The following is a 17,345-nucleotide window of genomic DNA, read 5'->3' as shown; positions in this document are numbered from 1 at the left end:
TCTTAACATTATTTTGTTTCTTTGAGTATTTTTCATATCAAGTAACTTATTTAAATATTAAAAGAATTTAATTAATTTAAATATACTAAGAGTATACTTTTTTTATACTTTGATCTACTTATAAATTATTATATTAACAAAATTATTGATTTTTATAATAATTAATATAAAATTTATATCTACGTTATATTCTAATTAGTTAACAGTATAAAAATATTTATAATGATGGTAAATAAAAAATAAAATATATTAAAAATATGAAAATAATTATTTTAATATTATAAAAATGTTATTTTTCTGTTGTTTTCATATTTGAAGAAGGCGTTTGATATCGTACATATTTAAATGAGTGAACTGAAGTTATTGAGTAAACATTAAACCGTAATTATTTAAATATATAACTTGAATAATATCAATTTATATAATAATATTGTTTATATAATTATTAATATCATAAAAATATAAACTCGTATATCAAACGTATACAAAATATAATTTATCGCCCATACGATGATTAAATTCGACAACTCAATCTTGATAATGACGCTCATTTTACAATTTATTAATTTACTAATTTTTTGCACTTGATAAATTTATGAACAATTACCTAGAAAACAAAAGGAAAGAAAGAAAAATCAAAATTAAAGTGAAAAATGGAGAGAGAGAAATCATTGCTGTTTTGTGTTTGTCTGCATTCATCATAATACTCATTCCTTACACTATATCATTAGAATCACTAACTTTAGCGTATTCATGCATAGCCTAGTTGACTTTGTTCTATGACCATTACCTGTGCTGCTGTGCGAGCTTTTAATAACCCTATAATTAAATTTATTGCCAATAATAATAATGGGAATGGCCGCTCAAAGAGTTTTTATTCATTCCACCACTGAAGAATAATGGTAATGTTTTTCTGCTCATGTTTGCACTTTTTTTTCTGTAGTTTACAGAGTTATATAATTACCTTGTATGTATATAAAGGATGTTTTAGGGTGAACAGATAAAACCTTTTGAGAAATAAATTATATTTTTCTAAATAAAATAACGTGCGTGCGTGCAGACAAGTAAAAATTAAACCCTGATAAACATGGTTGAAAAACTTAAAATTTTGATTGTAGATTTTGGGAATGGTAATATTTGAAAGCAATGGAGAGCATTTGACTAGTAGAGCTATGTCCTCTTGGGGTCGGGTTATGGATGAAAGATGATGGTTCATAATTATGATCCATGATCGATAATTGAGGAAACCTAGAGAGATATTTGATTCCATAGTTGTAAACATAACTGATTAGCAACAAAACAAATCTGAATGATGATGCCCCCTTATACTGCAAGGAAACCAGGTAAATTGCTGTTGACTACTTCCGACAAATTGAATCTCTACATCACCTAAACAACGTTTGACAGTAGTGAAATCATATATCTTTCCTTTTACTCAGTTTTAACCCAATTCATTTGTGTTTTTGTTTTCATGACTTTCGCAGTCCCAAAAGAAAAATACAATAACCTAATTATAAAGATGCGTAGCTCAACACAAATTCCAGAAGTAACGTTGCCTTGCTACTTGTGAAACCAAATGTACGTATTTTAAGCCTCTTAAGGTGGTGCCAGGACACAAAGAATTATATTTTTCTATGGTTATCTTCTTCTTTTTTTACTTTCTAAAATACAGGTTTATAAAGTTATCTAACTTCTGATTTGACACCTTTTTAAATTTTTTCAGTATTTTTCGTGTTAATTGGTATTTGTAAATATATAAAGATAAAGGATAAAGTAAAATTCTCTTTTTACTCTTAATTTTTTTTAATTTTGTTTTTAGCAATAGATTTTATCAATATTTTTTATTTAATATTTAAAAGTCATATAATGTATCTAACTTAATCAATTAAATTAAATTAAATTAATTTTGTTATGAATAAATGATACCCTTTTAATTTAATTAATTTAGGTAAATGTATTGTGTTATATTTTAAGATTATAATTCGTTGGCTCAAATATGATTTTAACTCTTTTATTTTAAGTAAATTTTTTGTTTTATTCTCTATTTTTTAAAATTTTTATTGTTAGTTTCTAAGGTTAACATGATTTATTATAAAAATATCACATGCCAATTTTTTGTTAAATTAAAATTAATTAAAAATTAAAATTTGTAAAATAAATTCTAGAAATTAAAATAAGAAATTCAGTTGGCGTGACCAAAATAAAAATATGTTTAATTTTTTTTTTAAATTGCTAAGATTAGAAGTTTTAAAAAGTGTTAAATGAATTCTTAGAGATTTTAAATTTTATATGCTAATTTTATGTTTGTCTGAGCTTAAATTTTGATAAACAATCATTTTATGCTTATTTTTAAAAAGTAAATAAAAGAATTTAAGAAATATATTTAATATATTTAATTAATTAAAATTTATAATTAGTTTTAATATAATTTTTAGAAAATATATGACAAAATTAGTTAATAATATGTGTAATACACAAATATTTAATTTTAAAATAAATAAATAAATATATATATACAATACATAATAAATTTATTTAAAATTTTATTTTTTAAAAATATTTTAATTTACTTTATAATCACAGATACTACATATCAAAATAATAGAAGTTTAATAAAATTAGAATAATTTAAAATATAATTTATTTTAAAATAATATAAATAATATTATGAATTATAAATAAAAATATATTTATGAAAAAATAAAAAAAATATTAAAATAATAAGAGAAAGTTAAGTAATAAGTTTTATTTTTAAAATTTAAAATAAAATTAACAAAAATAAAAATATATTTAAAAAATGTGGTTCACCCACCAATTTTAATTTTGAAAAATTTATGTAAGAAAGAGAATAATTTCACTTGATAGTTCAATAACCGGTTCTTGTTTATAACATATTTTGTGAAAGTCTAAAATAAAATTTTACTCTAAAAAAAAAAGTAAGTCAAAGCCACGCAGATAGGTATCTGAGGACCAAAACAGATAAGTGTCAGTTTAAAACATGTTCCAAGGTAACTGCGTGAGAGGGAAAAAAAAAAGGATTCTCCAAACTCCGTTTCCAAAGCCTTGTAAACGGTAAACAAGGGAATTGTAAATCGGTGGAAGGTATGATCATAAAGGGCAGCATGGTCACCGTTGTGTGAAACAAAGGTTGGCATTCCAAAAGATTTAATTATAATGTGACAAAGTAGGAAGGGTTTGGAGTGATGAAGAAATGGGGAGGTTGAAGGTGTCACAACTTTATGGCAATAAGATCATTGTTGAAAAGGACCTTAAGAGGGGTAGTAGAGTACGATCACTATTCACCATTGTTTCAAAGAAAGGATTGAAAACTTGAGGGGAAGATAAGGAAGCATGTCCTCAATTTGGTATGATGCTGTTGGCCATCAATTGACACCACCATAAAGTGTACTCATAACCCAATTGGATTGTTCCCCCTTTTTTACTTTGCCCTTTGAGGGGTTATTAATCTTAAATATAAACCTCAAATTAGCATCTAACCCTTCATAGAGTTCCCTTTGGGGCTTTTGCCCTTGGTCAAGTGTTGTTCTATTTATTTTATTTTGTAATTAAAAATTTTACACTATAGTATAGCAGTTTGCTAAAATGCATGCTATGCTTAGAGTGACATGATATGATAGAAGGTGATTGTGGAGGCCTGCGTGCTGATACGCCATGGTGCGCATGATTGCATGATTCAACGGCTCAGATTCACCCAATGAAAAAGCTTGATGGAACAGAGTGCCAATATAGAAGAACCACACTCTCTTCTTTTCCACCATTGACATTCTCTCACTCTAAACTCTCCACTCTTCACCCTGCAATTGCCAACACCTGCAAACTTCTTCTCTCTCAAAAGGGTCAGCAGTGAAACAAAGAGCTTAAAGATCACAACTTCTTTTTTTTGTTGGGTTCAATAAAAAAACTCCATAAAGCTCAGAACTTTGAGGTCTCTTTTGCCGTTTCCACTGACCCCTTTTGAGTTTCGCTTCTCTGTTTGCAAATTCACTTTCACATGTCGTCGGATATAAGCTAGATAATTTGCCACCCTTTTTCTTTTTTTTTTTTTTCCTTCTATTCTCACTCAATCTTCTTCACACATACCCTTTTGGAATCTAACGAGGTTATCGATGGATAGTTGCAAGATTTGGTGTGTTGAGTCCAGTGATGAAGTTTTAGTTGTGAGTGTAGTGGTGGGTTTGGTTTTGTTTTAACGATTGTGAAGGAAAATTGGAAGCTTTGGGTGGTGGGAATTAGAGGGGTGAGTGATGGGTGCGGATCGTCTACTACTGCCAACAGTTGGACCGCCATTAAAACGGCGAGCAGGGTTGCGGAGGAAGCAGGCTGGAAGAGGGTCTTACAGAGGGAGCTAGGGCAAGGTGATTGATTCATTTGTGTGGGGGGTTTTGTTGTGTTTTGGAGGATTGATTTGACCACCCTTTTTCTCGTGGGTGCCTTCGGGGTGTTAAAAGTTTCTTACTTTTTAAGAGGGAATATGATGGGTACTAATACCAACTTGCACCAAGTACTCAGAAGCCTCTGTTTCAATACTCACTGGAACTACGCCATCTTTTGGAAGCTCAAACATCGTGCTCGAATGTACGGTACTATTGTTTTTTTATTGCCCCTTTTTTGTGCTTTGTATTGGTTGGATGTATTTGCTTCATTTCTTTGGTGTGTCTTGTTCCTAGTTTTCTCAGAATATGTTACATGAGGGACGTCGTTGTAGTTTTGCATGTTTGAATCGTTTGGTCTGAAATTTGACTTGGCCATTTCACTTAATTTAATTGGTTGTATGCATTTTCTGGTATTTATCTATTATTATTCTGATTTGATTGTAGTTATTATTATTATTATTATTATTATTATTATCAACTTTTAGTATGGAGATTTTCGGTGATTTTCGTCCCTCTGCTTTGTCCTTCCAATTTTGTTGATTTCCCTGTTTGGTTAGAATTTAAACTCTTTGACTTAGAAGGGCATGTGCTGTGTGTCTAGTTTATAGAAACTATACAATCACAGTATTTTGAGATGCGTTTGCTCTTACATGCTGTATATTTTGGGTTAAGGAAAACTGTTGTGTGTTACCTTGTTTGATAGATTGTAATCCTATTTTCATTTGAAATGAAACGCTTGTTGCTTTCATTGTAGTGTATTTGATATGGTGGGATAAGTGTAGTGTTCGTTGTTGTAGTGTGTAGTTGGCAGTAAGCACATTACTGTTTAGTGATATAATTTTGCATGCAATTTTCGTGATTAGTTTTTTGTTTACAGATGACTTAATGCAGTGTGTTAAATTTCATAATGCTGCCTCTAATTTTTTTTTTGTCTGGATATGCTTGCTTGCAGGATCTTGACATGGGAGGATGCTTACTATAACAATCCTGATGATTGCGACTCTTCAGAAAATAAGTCCTGCCATAAGACATTGGAACAGATTGGTTGTGGGAAATTTTCGCACAGTGCATTAGGGTTAGCCGTGGCTAAGATGTCATATCATGCATATTCATTAGGTGAAGGGTATGATTAATCAAATATAAAGTTGGTTCTATTTACAACTTGATTTTCTTTTTGTGTATCACATGTGCTAAGATCCTTTCTTTACAGTATTGTTGGACAGGTTGCTGTTACTGGAAAGCATAGATGGATCTGTGCCGATAATCAGGTTACAGATTCTGGCTTGTCTTTCGAGGTGAGGATTCTTGTTAGGCAATGTTATCACTAAGTATCTTTCAACCTTGGCAAATTTGAACGTCTCTAATTGGTACTGGACAAGTATCATGTCAATATCTAACCAGTCTTCCCATCATTCTTATTTTTTCCCCTCTTTTTGGTTTGATTTTCAGTTTGCTGATGGGTGGCAGTCTCAGTTTTCTGCCGGAATCAGGGTAAGCTAACGTTTGTTATTTTTTTCACAACTTCACAACATTTTTTGCTAACCAAAAAAACTAGAATATTGGAATTTCTTTTTGCACCCAGAAATTATAGTTGCCTCAGATTATTAACATTAGGGATAATGGACAATTTGATTTTGATAGTATATTTGGAACCTGTGGTTAATATGATAATCAGCTTAATATGACCAACCCTTTGGCCACTATGGTTATTCTTATTCACTAGATGCAACCAAACTGTACTGTGACCATACTATGTCAATGTCACATTCCATTCTAATGTTCTTAATGTTAGAAAACCAGTGATTATCCTTTATAAAACAATTTCCTAGTTTGCACTATCTGTATTTTGTTTGCATTAAAAATTATCATTAATAAAGCTTCTACTTGTAGACGATTGTTGTTGTTGCTGTAATCCCACTTGGCGTTGTTCAGCTTGGATCTCTAAATAAAGTAAGATGAGTTTTGTCTTTTCTATCTTTATTTGCTTCAGCTCCATACTGGTGGTTGATGATGTGGTTCAAGAAGGCATCTATTATCTCTCTGTGCTGTGCATAATGGACTTTATGTTCAGGATTTCAAAATTTATTTCTACTCTTTTGCTTGGATATATAAATTATTCATATATTTCTTTAATTATTATCTGCATAATTTCTGTAATTGCTAGTTCTTGATACTTGATTGAGATACTGGTATTGTTTATATACTTCCATAATCCTAATTCTATGTTCTAGGTAGATATGCACATGTAATTTAGTATGGAACATAAAGAGAAGTGGGTGAGAAGTTTATTAACAACTCATTCCTAGTTTTGTCAATTGAGAACTTGGGAAGAATGTGTTTATGTTATGTCCAGCTACAAGTGTACTACATTATAAATTTCTAAACTAACTAGACAAACCTGGATGATTTGGCCTGAAAATTAAATTATAAGGCATTTTTTAGTGTTGATTTAGTGGATAATAGTGTAGCATTTGATTACCCTGACCTCCCAATGCCCCCTGAACTGTTAGTAAGTTGATTATTTAGTCTGGATCTGATAAATTTTGAATAGGGATGTATTCACTATTGCTTTCTCTCTGAAATGCCTTTAGTTTTATATTCTCCTATCATGGGCTATTCTATGACTTCAATGGATTTTAGATTTCCTGGACAGGAACATGTACGGAAGTCAATTTATTTTTGAAGTATATCTAATAATTTGTTTCTCTTTTGTCATCTCTGGTGGCAGGTGATTGAAGATATGGAGGTTGTAACTCATATCAGAAATCTTTTTTTGTCTGCTCAAGCTTACTCAATAAGCCATGTTCCTAGTCAAATTCCGAGTAGTTTGAAGAGTTCTTCATCTCAGGTAAGCTTTTGTCTTCATCTCTCTAAATATGCCTGTGTCTGGATGCTGCGTGGATGTGCAAATTTGATTGGGTCAGGGTTTGTGTGTCTGTTAGCATGGCTTTTTTGTACACACTCATAGCAAGCAAGTAGAACTGAATGTGATTATTTTAACCCAGATACGTTGAGGATTATCACAAGGTTTATATTTCTTGCTTTTTTCAGCCAGATGAATTGAAGGAAAATTTGCCTTCAGATATTATGCCTGGTTGCTTACATGCTACAGAGAAAACCTTGAAGAATGAAACAGTGGAAGTTTCGGTGCCCCTTCAATGTTCTGGGAAGGACTATGCACCTCACTCTGCCTATGAGAAAATGACTGATACTTTGACCAAGCATGAGGGGCCTGAATTTTATAGTGATGAAAGTTCCATTTTGCTTCAGTCTATATCCAATATGATGAATGTGGAACATCAAGAATTTGAAGAGAGGAGACCTCTAAATGGGATGAAGTGTGAAGGGGGTAGTAGTGGTTGCAAAGATATGAGGTTGGAATCGGAAAAAAATATCTCATCATTTTTAAACAATTCTGTAACGAATAATGCTAGCACCAATGATTTAATATGTCCAGAAAAAATCACAGTTGATTCTGCATGCTTTCCTTCAGTTTTTCTTGATGCAGTTGTTTTTGAAAGTGGTAAGTTGCATCATGTGGATATTAGCCAAAAAGAGGTGTTGAATTTTGCCACCCAACCTTCTGATGCAAACACCCAAAAGCATACTGAAAAGTCAAAGTTTCAGATAGAACCTTGTTACATGGATACATCGTACACATTGAAGTTCCCTGCTGGCTGTGAGTTACATGAAGCACTTGGACCAGCTTTTCTGAAAGGGAGTAAAGGTTTTGATTGGCCAGTGCTGGTTAATCAAGATATGAAAACTGTTGAAATGCAAGACAATCTTAGCACTAGCCAATTGACTACTGAATCTCATCCAGAACATCTCTTGGAAGCAATGGTGGCCAACATTTGCCATAGTAATGATGTTAATAGTGAATTATCATTTTGTACATCAATACAATCTGCAATGGTCTCTGGAAAGAATCATGAAGCTTCTATCCACAATGTGCATACTATTAATTCAGAATGCTATTCAATAGATCAGCCTTCTCTTGTTAAAGAGGACAAGCACCCATGTTTGAGTTCATCATCGGGTATATGTGGTGTGATGTCTTCAAAAGGTGTTTCATCTTCATTTCCTAATTCAAATAGTGGACAATTTGAAAGATCTTCTGAACCATCTAAAAACAGCAAGAAGAGGGCTAGGCCTGGGGAAAGTTGTAGGCCTCGACCAAGAGACAGGCAACTGATCCAAGATCGAATTAAGGAGTTGAGAGAGCTGGTGCCAAATGGAGCAAAGGTAACGTACTAACCATTTTTCGGATCAGTGATGGTTGCAGATCTGGTTCATGTGGCTAAAATTTTTGTTGTAACTTCAACAGTGCAGTATTGATTCACTACTGGAACGCGCAATAAAGCACATGCTCTTTCTCCAAAGCATAACTAAGCATGCTGACAAGCTAACTAAATTTGCTGATACTAAGTCAAAGGTAAGGGTTGAGTGCATTTTAGAAATCTCTTCTGTGGTTGTTGGTCTATATAGAAATTAATACAATATTTCTGATTTAGTAGAGCTTGAGCTTTAAGACATGCATACATACAAGATAAAAGTTACTATAAATTAAACAGTTTTTCCCTCTGGTATAATGGTGAGAACAACGGCATTTACTGTTCCTTAACATGTTCCTTCAGGGCACACGTCAATTGAACCATAGGCTTTTGTTTGTCTAATTGTTATTTAAGATAGCAAGATTTTGAGTGCCAATGACCCATTAGAAACTTGATTTAGTTGTGACATTTTCTGCATGTGGACTTTACTCCACTGTTTTACGCTACAATTTTGCAGTTGCATCACATGGAAACAGACATTCGTGGATCCTCTAGTTATGAGCAGGGCTCAAGCTGGGCAATGGAGGTAGGGGGTCATCTGAAAGTACATTCAATATTAGTGGAGAATCTGGGCAAGAATGGACAAATGCTTGTTGAGGTATGTTATGTATGACTTGCAACCATTTGATTTATACTATAATAATGATTAAAAATTATAATAGCTAATAGAAAATCTCCTGATAAATGGAGCTTAGTGGGCATGTGATTGAAGGTCCAAGATAGTCTTACAATTGTTCTCTATTCTAATTATGCTTTTTGCTGTAGATGCTCTGTGAAGAGTGCAGCCATTTTCTTGAAATAGCAGAAGCCATAAGAAGCCTGGGCCTTACCATTTTGAAGGGTGCAACAAAAGCTCATGGTGAGAAGATATGGATATGCTTTGTTGTTGAGGTAATATTAGAACTCGAAATTTAGCTTTAGTTTTTATGCAGTTAACCTACTAGCATTGCTTTCTTATCCGTAGGACTGAAGAACTGAGATAAAACTGCTGGAAAGTGGAAACTGGCTATATAATTTAAATAAATATATCACAAAAAAATTTACCACTATTTGTAGATTAAATAAGGGAAATTGATACTGTAGCTAAAAATATTATGCATAATATATGTTTTTGAGGCCAGTAGAAATTTGTGCAGTTGGAGTCATGAAGACAAATTCTTATATTTGGCAAGTTGATTTAGAATTTGGCTCCTAAAAGTGATAACATGTATTTTATTTGACCCTTGAAAGTTTTAGTCTATACGAATTATTCCTTTCAAGAATGAAATTATTTATATTAACTCAAAATTCAGTTGTCAAGTGATTGTTATTGATGAGCAAACTGTGTGACAGGGTCAAAACAACAGAAATAATGTACACAGATTGGATATCTTGTGGCCGCTTGTTCAAATACTGCAATCCAAGAGCACAGTGAATTCACAATAACTGGTTGGTTCTTGGAAGCATAGTGGCCCCTCATTGGATAGTGTAACTCATTCTTAATCTCTGAAATGATACTCAGAATCTTCTACCATTATATAGTGTGTTGAGACTTCGTTTGTTGTGTTTTTTCTTTTCTTTTTTTAATGATTGAAATGTGTGGTGGTCATTTGTTTTCATGTTTGACATTGAAAATAACACTATACTTTGAACATATATTAGTGCCACTTTTTTCATGCTTCAGACTACTCGTTTACTAAATAAATTAAAATGCTACAAGCAAGGCTGAAGTTACGCTCAGCTAAAACATAGCCCGAAAACTTAATAGAAAGCGTGCAGAATCTGTATGCTCAAGGAGGGTCGAACTGGAAGTTCCCCTGAAACCTGTATCATGAATAATTAAATAAAAAATAATAATTTCTATAATTTTATAAGTTACTCTCAAATCACTTGCACTTTTTGAAACATTAAATTTTGTATTAGTAGGTATAATCAACTTTCTACAGAATGCAGCGAAACATGCTTTGTACAGTAAAAGAATGACAATCCTTTGTGAGAACCGTAAAAATAGGGTTGGCAAAATGGGCTTTTCAATCGGAGTTTGGATTTAAATTTGATTTAATTAAACTCAATGTCAGCTTAATTTGCAAAAAGTTTGGAAAAAATAATTTTACTAAATTTATACACTATTTTTTTGTAAATTTATATTTGATTTAGATTTTTTTCTTTGTAGCTGGTTTAAGTTATTGTTTGTGAAGAGCGGGTTGAAAGGATCAAGTAATCTATTTTATCAGTTCTAAATTGAATTTGCATCTTTCAAAAAATATCTAAAATATCCATTCAAACGCTGAGTAAGTAGTGACTCCTTTCGATTTTATTAATTTTTTTTAAAAGGAAGAAAAATACAATCTAGTCCTTTCATGTTTGACTCATGCTCAGATCAATCCTTATAATTTAAAAACCTGCAAATCTATCTTCATAGACTATGATATGAAGTGAATCTTGTATACATAAATCATTACATTTAAGAATCATGTAACATGTATATGACTAATTTAATACTTTAAAAAAAAAAAAACCCTATTTTACACGGCTCAAGTTCATCAATTTTAGATAGAGCAATATTAGGAATTATTTTGAACATATTTTTAATTTGGTTAAAATTTAATAAAATTCTAAACGTATAATAAAAAATCATTTTAATTAGAAATGAAACTCACATAATTTTTATTATTTTTAATAATTTTATATAATAATTAATAATGTTTAACAAATATATAAAAAGTGTGTTACTATTATTTAAAATAAATTATGATTTTGTTCATGACTCTTCAATAGTGCAAGTAACACTTGATAGTTGTTGTTTTAGGCTTAAAGCATTTTTATTATCTAAAATGTTCGTATAAATTAAGAGTAAAAAGTGATTCAATTCAAAACTAAATGAGTTTTTAACTTTTAGTTTTATTTTACTTTAGTTCTCAAACTATTTTCTTTTCAAGTTTATTTTAGCTATTTAACTTTTAAAAATATTTTAAATAAATATATATTTTTTCATATAAACTCTGACAAAAATACAATTATGACTGGTTGTAAGGTTTCAGTGACATCACTTTCTCCTACAGCCTCAATGCTGTTATCCGTGTCTCTATTATTATCTTCCCCCGCTACTTCAAGACTCAACTAAAAAACTTCTCAAGTATTGTATATTTGTCAAAATTAAAATTGAACAAAATCGCGTCGTAAAAACATGAATGAGTGGTAAAAAGAGGGGGGAGGGGGAAGAAAGAGAGAAGAAAGAAATTGAAAATGTTATAAGAGAAAAAAAATGAATAGTACATTTTTGATAAAATTAATGTTTTTAACTAAAATAGACTTATTTAAAACATTTTTAAAAGTTAAAATTTCAAAACAAAACAAAAAAATTGGAAAACAAAACATAAACCAGACTTCAAATTAAAAGAATAATTTACTAAATTATTTTCTAACTTTAAAAATTGACTTTTATTACGATGGACTACCGAATTTTTTTTAACTATTACTGATCTAGTTAATGTTATCCATAAATATGACATTTTATAAAGGATAGAGGAAAATTGAAAATTATTGACTAATTTAAGGGAAATTTAGACACCGATTACGTTACACCACCGGAACCTCGTTAAATGACGTATAAATTAAATCGACAAACATGCTGTACCAATACATCTGTTAAGACAATGAGGAATGTTATAATACACTTTTGTTTAACATATTCTTAATTTTTAGTTCAAATTTATTAAAAATTATAAAAATCATGTAAATTTAAAAAGTGTTGCTACCATTCCTTTAAAAAAAATGATGTTAATATTAGAATCACATGTATAAACAAGAGCCACAGTTTCTCAATTTAAATTTTGTGAGCCAATTATAGACGATTGTTAAACAGTATCCTTATCACAAATTTAAAATATTTTTTTATTGTAAAGTATTCCAGTGCTCATCCCATAATTTCTAGTGCATCTCTAATATAATTTTCAATTAAAAAAGAATTTACTTACTAATTTCTCAACCAACGCTATTAGGATATTAACTAACAAAATCTTTATACTTAATTCAGAAACCCTTTTAACTTAACCTACATGCATTGAAGACTAAAATGATGATTTCCCCGCCGATGGAAGAAAATGAGACACAAGCAACTAGTAATTTCATCAGGCTAATCAAGCAAATAAGAAAATCGCGGATTACTATCCAACGGGTCCCCTTGAAACCCGCCATTAATATTTTCCAATCAATCCAAACCAAGAAATCATACAATTGGTGATAATTGTACTTAGTTCCCTAGACAGAATCCAAGTGAGAATAGATCTCATTATGTGAAGCATGAAATAAATACAACGACTCGAAATACTTAGCGTCCCCTGTCAAAATTTGAAGGTCTTTTATTTTTGTTTATAAAAAATTCAGACAAATATACACTTCCATTCTCAAACCAATTAGAAAACCAAAACCAAACAAATCAAAACAGGGGCACAAATCCATGTGCCAACACAGAAATCTAGCACGGTTCAATAGCAACTTCAAATGCCAGACTTTCAGGACCTTTTCATCAAGTTCGTTAGTCTGAACGCAATTGACACCCTAAGTTTGAATGAACAGGCTCTGATCATTTTTTTTCCTCTTGGCAGAAAAGTCTAGTAATCGAAAGATAGTTCCTATTTTCTAATGTCAAACAAAAGAAAAGATATCATACGTAAATAATTATATATAATCCATAAGACATGGTAAACCTACGAAACTGATACAGGGGGCATTTGTTCTGAACCAGATTAGACACCCGAGCCAAATCCTGGAGAACGGGTATAATGAGAATCCAGGAACAAATCAGAGAATTTGAAAAATGTCTCTAGATTGCGGCTCCTAATAGGTTTTTGTTTTGAGAGCCTTCTTCTTGGGTTGCCTTCTAGGAATAGAGTTTTTCATCCCAATAAAAAACAACAAAGCCCCGGAGAGAGCCATATGCTGCAAGGAGTATAATATTTGATAAACAGTGGCAATAATACACGAAGAAACATTGTGACAGCTTGAATTTGAGCATTTCAACATAAAAATTGAAAAAAAAAAAAAAAAAGGAAAAACTCAGCTCTTACCTGTGTAAATTTGATGAAAAGTTGAATAAATTCTTTGTCCTCACTGTCGTAATTGTAGAAATCATACAGTATTGGAGTAGCAATCATCTGATGCAAAAGCTACAAGGAGAAAAGAACTGAAGTTTAAAAAATAAACAAATGGAATAAAAACCAATTTCAATTCCAGAGATTAGCTACAAACCAAAAGGAAAGCTCCAAATGAGCTGCCCAATATGAAAAGAATCCCTCCAATGCCCTTGAGAGCAACAGCCGCAGCAACTAAAAATTTTATCTGTTCATGACAACAATCATATAAATAAAATGCTAGATACAAAAAAAAACATAATATGCATGCAAAAAGGAGTACTTGATTGGATGGATGTAGGAACATGTTGATATACGGATGCACTATATACATGACAGTTATAACGATGCAAAATTTCAATTATTTTCCAGAATGATGTTTCATAACTTCCCCAGCTCCTGCCTCCACCCATTTCATTTTCCAGAACAGTTATACAATTTTTTTTAAAACAATTTTCTGTTTACTTTAATAGTGCATGTCCAACAGACCAACACAAACACATCAATTGCCTGCTGAGAACCCCAGACTGGGTACATGCAAGAAGTCAAGCAACAATAGGTCTCAAGGCGTTTCAAGGCCCAAACGAGAAGCCCTACACCAGTTAATACTTTGTCCATACTACATGATATATCTAAATCCATCCAGTTACAAAGACAAAAAAGCATTATTAAATGTGTATATGTTTCATCAACCATTAATTAGACATCAAGATTCAAGCCTACACTTAAAAATAAATGAATTCACAAGTAGTGTCCAACACCATGACACACTCATTAAATTTAACAATCTTGCCCTCATTCTTTTGTTTCTACCCAAGAATGTTCTTTTTATCAGTTTTGTGGTGTTTCAACATGCTTTCCTGTAATTATTGATACTAGGAGAAAAGAGACTGAGAGACTAACATCAATTTCTGGAAAGTGAAAGCCAAATTGAGAATGTACTTGATGCATAAAATCATCAAACTTTGGTCTGAGTGCTTTTGCTGCAGGTCCACCGTCAACTCCATATTCACTAAATCTGTATGAGTATAAAGAGGGAGAGGGGAGAAATAAAGAAAATCCATAAAAAAATAGTTAACAATTGATTGCTTCCAGAATTACAATTTCAAATGGAAAAGAATTATTAGCTTCTAATTTCTGACTATCAAGTAAGATCATTATAGCGTATAAATCTTTAAATCAGTTTCTTATTGGAAGCAAGCTATTCAATTTAGGGTCCAGTTGATTTAAAGTTGGGTAGAATTTATTTTGAACAACTGAACATAATTAGGATATATGCCCAGATCAATCTTAGCCGATATATTTTACATTGGAACATATGGAAGGAATTGATTCTATCTATCCACCAAAGAGGCTCTTAATGAGGAATTAAACAAAGCAAAGCATAGAAAAGAAAGGAAGCACAATATTCACATGATTCAACTTCAATGTGAAAGCCATTGTTCACTAGTAAGCAGTAACTGTAATCAGAAATTAAGTGAGTAATAAAGATCACAGATTTGTCTCCCTCAATCTAACCCTTAATCTTGAAACAAAGATATGCAATTGCTCTCTGCTGAAACCACAACTGGATACAAGAAAAAGCTCATTAGATATGCGTTCATGTTGAATACTACACAGATACTTCGAATACTTTTACCTGCATTTTTTTAATAATTTTTTACTTTTTTTTTTTTTTTAACTTTTATACCAATACTAATTGGATACCATAAAAATTAGATAAATTTGATCATTTTTTTTATTAGGTTAACAATGACTTATACTCATTTTAGAAAGTGAATTATCCCTTGTCATCAAGGATTTTTATTTTTTGTCAATTTTATACTCATGTTGTGCCCTATGATTCTTAAAACTTCTCATATTCCCATGCCCTATGATTCTTAAAACTTATCATATTCCCATTCTGTGTTGTACAATATCTATGTCTCGTTGAATTTGTGATTCCTCTAGGTCAAGGGTTAACTAACAAAGACCAAGGACTTGTTAATTTTATCACATTTAAACTAAAGAAATGGGGATGAAAAATCCAAGGACAAGTTTTATATGAAAAATTGAATTTTGACTAACATCCATCTTCCATTAATCAACTAAAATTGACATTTTTTCCATGGATGATTCCCAGATTCAAAATAACACATTAGAAAAAAAATAAAAATAAGAAGATAAATATCCTCTAAGAATCACAAGTCACAACACACAAGTTACTTGACGACCAGCAACAATTCCGGTGCTCACACCATTTGTTAATTGCTAATTAATTGGTAACAACACATAGTCAAATTAATAAACTATACACCGTGTGCAAAGCTAGATTAACAAAACAGTTATTGTCAAATTTGATTGCATGCATTAAAACGATTCTACAACCGCAGCAGCAATCATCAACGCTCGCAACTACACTACAGTGATAGCAATTACAAAGAAATCATGTAACAAGATCTAATTACTATACCAAGGAAACGAATGCAAGTATACAATAAATCTAATACTGTGACGTATAAGAAAATCGCAAAAAAATTTAAAAAATTCTAGTTCCATGCACTTGAACCGTGTGATAAGCGCAACATGCTCAAGGCTCAAACGACAGAAACACGGATCTGCTGAATCGTTTTGATCAAACGAGTTCAAGCCTTGAACGTAACAGATCCAAGCAGAGCAACTACCACAACAACCAAGACAGCACAAAAAAAGCTCACTTACAAACCATATAATTTCATTTTTCAGGAATAAGAAAAATCAAACAACATGCATAATCAAAGTGCAAAGAAAAGAATCAGTCACGAATATGAACTCACTCTTGGTACGCAGAGAGGATGAAGACGGAGGCGAAGAGAACTCTGCCGAGGAAAGAAGCGAAGGCCATTGTAATTGGAGAGAGAGAGAGAGAGAGAGAGAATCTAGCGAGTCCTAAAAATTGCTGGTTTTTCTTTTCCCGGTCAGAGCAAGAGGGAGCGGAGCGAAAATTGAAAACAAAAAGGCGAAAAAGGGTAATACAGTCTTTTCGTTCTGATACGGTATTTCGGCGTCAATGGGGCGAATTAAAGACAGACGTTGCCCAATGGGCTTTGTTAGCTTTTTAAACAGTGTTAAACCTCGTTTAGGCCTATCATAGCATCATTATTTATTTAATAAGTATCTTCTCGTTCGACTCCATAATATTATTTACTAGGTTTAAACAAGTTCAGAATAAAAATGTTTAATCTTAAAATTATAAAAAATATTTCATAAATTTTTATGATAATTTTAAGCATTTAATAAAAAATCTTTACTACTTCTTATCCTGTACTATTCGAAGCTGACGGCCATGTCATTTACCCTTGCCTGCAATGGATAATTATTTAATGTGTTCCCTTAAAAAATTATATAAGTTTCATATTTTAATTTTGATTATTGACTTTTGTCCTCCCTGTTTTTTTATTATATAAATGCGTATTACATAATTTAAAATATATTTTACAGTTGTTTTTCAAATTTGTTAGTATAGAAACAAAACACACACATAGGAG

At 31.5% G+C, this 17,345-nt stretch overlaps 2 protein-coding genes across 3 annotated transcripts; one reads left to right on the top strand and one right to left on the bottom strand.

Moving 5' to 3' along the window:
* Window positions 1–3,587: 3,587 nt before the first annotated feature.
* LOC113860980 (transcription factor bHLH155-like) lies at window positions 3,588–10,385 on the top strand. The gene is made up of 11 exons (XM_027493570.1): window positions 3,588–4,596; window positions 5,347–5,517; window positions 5,605–5,689; window positions 5,844–5,885; window positions 6,285–6,344; window positions 7,123–7,242; window positions 7,446–8,639; window positions 8,722–8,829; window positions 9,186–9,326; window positions 9,494–9,619; window positions 10,061–10,385. Exons 1-11 carry the CDS (start codon window positions 4,493–4,495, stop codon window positions 10,151–10,153), a joined length of 2,244 nt encoding a protein of 747 aa, XP_027349371.1. The 5' UTR covers window positions 3,588–4,492; the 3' UTR covers window positions 10,154–10,385.
* Window positions 10,386–12,752: 2,367 nt separating this feature from the next.
* LOC113863019 lies at window positions 12,753–16,776 on the bottom strand. 2 transcript variants are annotated; one of them, XM_027496389.1, is made up of 5 exons: window positions 16,635–16,776; window positions 14,743–14,857; window positions 13,958–14,047; window positions 13,777–13,875; window positions 12,753–13,648 (listed from the first exon to the last, which is right to left on the bottom strand). In XM_027496389.1, exons 1-5 carry the CDS (start codon window positions 16,700–16,702, stop codon window positions 13,547–13,549), a joined length of 474 nt encoding a protein of 157 aa, XP_027352190.1. In that variant the 5' UTR covers window positions 16,703–16,776; the 3' UTR covers window positions 12,753–13,546. The 2 variants fall into 2 exon arrangements, with proteins under 2 accessions (XP_027352190.1, XP_027352191.1); XM_027496390.1 differs by having other exon boundaries at window positions 14,782–14,857.
* Window positions 16,777–17,345: the final 569 nt, after the last annotated feature.

This window comes from Abrus precatorius, unplaced genomic scaffold, assembly GCF_003935025.1.
Source record: "Abrus precatorius isolate BTA unplaced genomic scaffold, Abrus_2018 Scaffold3, whole genome shotgun sequence".
NCBI classification, from domain to species: Eukaryota; Viridiplantae; Streptophyta; class Magnoliopsida; order Fabales; family Fabaceae; genus Abrus; species Abrus precatorius.
Note: the sequence above shows the minus strand (reverse complement) of the source record. Positions and strands in the feature narration are given on the sequence as shown.